At 53.8% G+C, this 6,498-nt stretch overlaps 1 protein-coding gene and 1 long non-coding RNA gene across 2 annotated transcripts; both read left to right on the top strand.

Moving 5' to 3' along the window:
- The first annotated feature begins 675 nt into the window (after positions 1–675).
- MUC3A (mucin 3A, cell surface associated) lies at positions 676–4,580 on the top strand. Its single transcript, XM_029945736.1, is given in 9 exon segments — positions 676–883; positions 991–1,076; positions 1,079–1,148; positions 1,151–1,183; positions 2,134–2,240; positions 2,354–2,412; positions 3,014–3,191; positions 3,804–3,867; positions 4,384–4,580. Coding segments are annotated over 9 exon segments (1,002 nt in total).
- Positions 4,581–4,874: 294 nt separating this feature from the next.
- Positions 4,875–6,434, top strand: LOC115300401. Its single transcript, XR_003912635.1, has 2 exons — positions 4,875–5,262; positions 5,416–6,434. It is a non-coding gene; the product is annotated as an uncharacterized LOC115300401 (long non-coding RNA).
- The last annotated feature ends 64 nt before the right edge of the window (positions 6,435–6,498 follow it).

The raw sequence follows: 6,498 nt of genomic DNA, 5'->3' as shown, positions 1-6,498 counted from the left end.
TGTGTTTCTCCCACACTCTCTCTACTCTGAGTACATCTACAAATGTGCTAACTACTTCTTTGGTTACTATTATTTCCTCTTCAACATCCACAACAATAATGTTCTCTTCTCTATCCTCCGCCAGTGTAAATTCAGTGCTCACAGCTACCACCAACTCTCTTTCTACATCCTCACCTCTCTCTGGTATGGAAAATACAGGGTCTTCTGTCACAGCTTTCACTACTCTTTTTTCATCTGAAACTACAAGAATTTCTCCAACCATGTATTCTCTAAAGACCTTTGCTACTGAAACAACCCCCACTTGTTTTATTTCTTCTACTACCCCATGTCCAGAATCTATATCAGTTACAATAGCACCTGCATCTCCCACGACTTCATGTATGGAAATGGGTCCAAGTAGTGAAGTTGCTTCTATGCCTACCATCCCAATGTCAGTGTTCACCTCTACTTCTGGGATGGCTACCTCTCCTAGTTCCACCAGCATGACAGCTGTGTTTCCTATGCATATGGACACTTCTACTTTTGCTCTGGAAACTTATCCTACCAACAGCAGAATGGATGTTCCTAGTTCTACCAGCACTGAGACTGTCCTCAGCTTTGAAAAGCTCTCAAAGACCCATCAGTAGAACCTGGATGAGCACCAGTTCTGTAACCAACCCACATATGTCTGGCTTCATGAGCCTCCCACTGATCATGAAACCAAGCTGCAGCTTTCCAACTGCCATGGTGAATTCAATCAAGTTGACTCACTCCACCCTACCCACCACTCAGACTCCAAAAACACTGGTAGTCACCCCTCAAACTACTGCCACCCTTATGTCACCCAGGTGAACTATGACCACTACTCACGTGACCACACAGTCTAGGTTGACCACCACCTCAGGTTGGCCCTCTTGCTTCCTTGTTCCGTCTTCTCTCTCCCCTAATAAATTTCTGTGTCAGCAAGGGCAAACCCTGTCCTGAACTTCCTTTTCTTACTGTGTTGCCCAGGCACCTGTGACAGTGGTGGCACCTGGATGCAGGGCCTATGCCACTGCCCCTTGGGGTTCTTTGGGGACCACTGTACTGTGAACTCCAGGAGATCAGGTGCCAGAATGGAGGTAAATGGGATGGCCTCAAGTGCCACTGCCTTAGCATCTTCTATGGCTCCGTTGCGAGTTTGTAGTGGAAGAGGTGGATCTGGGTGAGTTGCCAGAGCCCTGCCTTTTGCACTTTCTTCTGGGAGGTACCACTGGCTCTCCCTGGGCCCAGCCCTATGGTTGACATTTTGCCTAATTCCACCATCCTTTCCTTCTCTCCCATGCTTTCCTCTACCCCACATCATGCCTTCTTTCCACCTTTACCTCCAGGAGGTGGTTGGGCCACACTCCTTCCTGTGGTCTCCTCCCAGTCTGGGCTGCCTGGAGCTGTATTAACTTCTAATTGCTACTGTAACAAATTACCACAAGCTTCACAGCTGAGATAATGCAAATTAATTATCTGACAGTTTTATAGATTAGGAGTCTAACGTGGGTCTTCCTGAGCTGACATCAAGGTGTTGGCAGAGCTGTATTCTTTTCTGAAGCCTTAGGGGAGAATCCATTTCTTTGCCCTTTGCAGGTTCTGAACCCTCTCACATTCCTGGTCTCAAGGCTCCCCCTCTCCATCTTCAAAGCCAGCAGCACTGCATCTCTGTGCCTTTCTTCTATAGTCACATTTTCTTGTGACTGATTCTGACATCCTGCCTCTCTCTTCCACTGTTAAGGACTGTTGTGATTATGTTGAGCCCACCCAGTAATCCACGTTAATTTTCCCATTGTAGTCAGCTGATTAGCAATTTAAATCCTACCTACAATCCTTATTCCTCCTTGTCATGTAGCATAACATATCCAGATGTTCTGGGGGTTAAGACATAGGCATCTAAGACATAGGAGCCATTATTTTGCCAGACAAGGAGAGACCACAGGCCTTACTACTGTGGCTCCTTACCTCTAATATTTCCCTCACCTTGGCACAACTTATCCTAGAAATCTTATCTCCTTTCCTCTTACTGTTCATTCAGTCCTCAGGGAACATGGAGAGGCGTGATGGAAGGAACCTCTGGGCTGTGGTGGTGGGGGTGGTGGTGACCAGAACAGGGCATGCTGTGTGCAGATGTTGAAGTGGGCATGGAGGTTTCTGTTGACCAGGAGTTCTCCCCTGACCTCAATGACAACACTTCCAAGGCCTACAAGGATTTTAGTGACACCTTCCAGGATCAGGTGATGGGGAAGGGTAGGGAACTCAAGGGTCCTTCCCTGAAGCTGGGCTTGGGCATCTGGGTGCACTCAGGTCATGAGGTTTAGGTACAAGCCCAAGGATCTTGGCATTTCAGATGCAGAAGACTTCCCAGAATGTGCAGGGATTCAAGGATGTGGAGATCCTGTCCCTAAGGTAGGAGACTAATGGGGCTGCGGAGGCAGTGTTCGGTGGGGGAAAGGGGCACAAAGTAAAAATGGAGAAGCCATCCTTTCCTTTTGGAATCATCATATTTCAAAGAGAGAGGTGGAGGAAGGGCATAGGGGAACTAATCACTCCATGGGGGATTTTTTCGATCATTTTCTGTAGGAGAGATGCCACCCTCCTCTTTAAGCACGGTTGGAAGGAGAGACAATACATGGGACATGCAGGGAGGTGGCACACAAGGGTTTATGTGAAGCCTGGTGTCTGGACAGTAGCTGGTTTCTCTCTGGCTGGCACTCGGCCTGCTGAGTGGTCAGCACGAGTGAGGCCGAGTGCCCAGAAGGGCCTGGTTTGGTAATGGCTTGATGCAAGGCAAGAGAATGTCAACTATTCCTTGTCCCGCCTTCCAGGCTGACTGAGTCAGGGCCAATGGCAGGTCATGAAAATAGGTTGTCTGGAATCCCAACTCATCGCCTCTGCTTTCCTCTCACACCAGTCCACTTGTGGTTGGTCCTGGAGGTGCCCTTCTAAAGACCTATATGCCCCAGACCTGGGCACCCTGCAAGACACCCAACCTTCTTGATCCCCTCAGGAGTGGCAACATTGAGGTGCACTGTCTTGTCTTGCTGGAGTTGCCCTTTAGCCTCCAGCTGGAGAGAGAGTATGAGAAAGTGAAGACAGTCCTGAAAGAGGAGCTCCAGAATGTCAGCCACAACAGGGACAGCTGCCAGAGTGACCAGAGTGAGCCAAGGCCAGAGGGAGGGGTTGGGGTCAGAGCCACCAGCTTGGACAGGAGCCTCTGAGTTCAGGTGCCAGCCCTGGGGTAGATCTGTAGCCAACTGGGTCAAGGATGGGGTTAAGGAGGGGTTAGCCAGAACCTGGGTGCTGGGGAAGACTCCTGGAAAGTTCCGCTCCAAGTTTCCAGGATGGCTAAGGATCCTTGTTTATTTGGGAGAGATGAGAGAGGCAAGAATAGCCTTCTCCTGCAGTCCCTCTACGTCTTCCCCATAGTGACAGAGCCCTCTCTGCCCCTCCCCAGGCTTCCCTGCTCGGCTTCCCTGTCCCTGACCCTTTATTCATTTTTTTAAAAGTTGTTTTTGTATGTGTGAGTGTGTGGGGGTGGGGTGGGGAGAGAGAGTGAGAGTGAGAGAGAGAGAGTCTGTGAGCAAACAGGGGAGGCACAGAAAGAGGAAGACTGGGAATCCCAAGCAGGCTCGGCACTGTCAGCACAGAGCCCTGTGTGGAGTTCAATCTCATTAACTGTGAGATCATGACCTAAGCCCAGTTCAAGAGTCCGAGGCTTAACTGACTGAGCCACCCAGCCACCTCTGTTCCTGACTCTTTAACCTCTGTCAATTCCACCTGTGCCTGTGTCCCCGCAGCCCTGTGTTAAGCTTGACTCCATCAAGGTGACCAACACCACCAGGAAGGAGCTGACCCTGGCAGGTAAGGGTAGGCAGAGGGCTGAGTGGCCCCAGGAGGTCATGGCAATTCCACCGTGGACATTTGCCCATTGAAATTCCTGGGGAGAAGGGATGAACTTTCAGAAGGCAAGTGATGTGGTTCAGGGCAAGGCTGCCCTTTCCTAGTAACTTCCCACCTGAGGACCAGCAGGGAAGGTGAGAAGAGGGTGAGGGTCTTAGGGGCCTGCCCTCCCCTTATCTAATCCCAGAGTCTACTCCACGACACCCCACCCTCGGAAATGTAGTTTCCCCCATCTATTTTCAGAGTCGTTATAACCAGACCCCTGAGTAGAGTGGATGAGGTCCTTGTGTCTCTGCAACTTCCTTCTCCCCACCCCCACCCGCCCCGCCCCCAGCCATCAGTCGCCGCGCTACAGCCAAAGGCTATGAGGATTTATACTTCTTCTGGGTGGAGGACAACCATCTCCGGCCTCACCAAATGCACGTCGGGAGTGGATGGCGTCATCGGCTGTCACCAAGGCCAGTGCCTTGTGGACAGGAGTGGTCCTGCTCTCCGGTGACGCCCTTAGCACACGCGAGAGCCCCGCCCACAGCCCACCCCGCCGGTCTACCAGCCGGCAGCCAACCCGCGGCCCCGCCCCTCGCCCCCCACCCCGACCCCGGTGGGGCCCCGCCCAGCTGCCTGAACAGGAGGGAGCCAAGTACGCTAGCGGACTCGGCCTGGACGAGTGGTGAGGGTCTGTGGCCTGTGACCCCCTGCTCCAGCAGCTTCTCCACAGACGCACATTGGTTCTCGGGCCCGCGTTGCGAGGTGGGCAACTGAAGGGCACTGGTTGGGGACCTGACGGGGGCCACAGCTCTGCTGCTTGCTGCTGCCGGCGCTGAGCATCTTCGCTGCGCGCTCCAGCAACGCCAGTCAAGGGGGAGTCAGGTGAGCGCGTTGGGGGTGGGGGTGAGGGCGGCAAAGGGGTCCCCGCTGGGGCGGACGACAGGAAATGGTTCAAGATCTGGGATGAGGTCACGGTGGGGACTTTTTCAAACTTGGGCTCGGAGGACCGAGCCAACAGGTAAGTCCTGTCTCCCCGGGAAGGGGGCTTCCAGGGGCTTCCCTGGGCACCACTGCGGGCCTGGGGAGGACCCAACTACCTCCCTTGCCCAAGGCAGCCACAGACCTCCTGCTGGGAAGCTTGAGTCGCTGCTTCCCTGGGCACCCCCTGAAGGAGACGCAGGAGCCCACCTCCCAGGCCTTGCTTTCCCCACCCTTCCTTCCCTTCTCTTTTCCTGTCCCTTTTCTCCTCTTTCCTCCTGTTCTTTCCTCCCCTCCTCTTCTCTCTCTCTCTAAGCAAGGATGAAAACTTCCAGATGGCCTTGGAGGACATGGACATCAATGTGAGGATGAGGGTGCAAAGCAGGGATGGTAAGGAGCTCTCCCAGATCCAGGTCCAGAAGCCCTCCCTCCACCCGCCAGGGCCGGGGGCTGGGCTAGGACCAGGAGGCAGTGACCTTCCAGCCAGACTGAGCAGGGCTGCTTCCTGTTCTCACTCCTTCTTTCACACATGTCCTGTGGCAGGTGCACATCCAGAGACCTGAGGTGGCCTCGTCCTTGCTGTGAGCCCTGAGCCTCCCCCCTCCCCCCTGCCCCGGACTGTGAGAAGAAACCATCTGTACCGCATCCTTTTCGAGAGTGGGCCCAAGGACTCATGCAGCTCCGTCTCCTGGTCACTTTGGGCAAAATCCGACCAGCCCCCTGACCCTCATCCTTCTCCCAACTTGAGTGAAACCCACCCGCAGAGCCAGTTCAAACCCAGGCTCCTCCACTGTGGGACCTTGGGCAAATCAGTAATTTCTCTGAACCTGTAAAATGTGTATAGTGTGTTTGTGCTGATGCCTTGAGCAATTCTTGTGCAAACTAGATGTGCTCTGTCAGGTCTCTTTCCCAATGCACCTTCCTATGTCCCCACATGCTTCAGGGGTCTTGGAACCCAGTCCCTATTCTCCTGTGCATCTCTCTGCCTGCCCCCCGCTCCACCCCCCACCCCCCAGCCAGAATCACCCTCCCACCTGCTCCCTATGTAACTCCTTGCTGCACCCCTTGCTCCCATCCTTGAATCTCCCCGCTGGGAACCCACTTCTTGAATCACTCCATGCCCCCGCGCCCAGCCCAGAGTCTCCCCCAGTTTGTCCCTTCCCCCATCCTTATAACTTCAGCCCTAAATTCTTACCCCTATCCCAGTGCCCCAGGCCTATATCCCCCCTCCTCCCCCCACACCCAGTTCCCAGCTATGTACAGATGTCCTCTGCCTCTCAGGTTCCCCAGCTGCTGCTTCCCAGGCCCTGGTCCCCTATTCTGAGACTCCATTCCATCTCCCTCCCAAGGGTTCTTGTCCTCATTCCCCTGTCTCCCTGTCCCCTCCCCACCTTTCCCCTCCAGTCCCCTTTCCTCTCCCTGGCCTCACCTCCATCGCTGCAGTAATGTCAGGGGCCAGAAGTCCCCAGGCTTCTCGGCAAGAACGACTCCTCTGCAGACAGGAAGTCTGCCAGCCTCCAGTTCTCACATGTGAACACAATATAGCATTTCTTGTAAAAGAAGTTGCTCTGTGTCTTTCTGCTTCTTATCTCGTGGCACCTTCACTTGGAGAGCAGGGACTTTCGG

The sequence above is a fragment of the Suricata suricatta genome, chromosome 8, assembly GCF_006229205.1.
Source record: "Suricata suricatta isolate VVHF042 chromosome 8, meerkat_22Aug2017_6uvM2_HiC, whole genome shotgun sequence".
In the NCBI taxonomy this organism is placed as follows: domain Eukaryota; kingdom Metazoa; phylum Chordata; class Mammalia; order Carnivora; family Herpestidae; genus Suricata; species Suricata suricatta.
The sequence above is the reverse complement of the archived record's forward strand: the minus strand, read 5'-3'. Positions and strand labels throughout refer to the sequence as shown.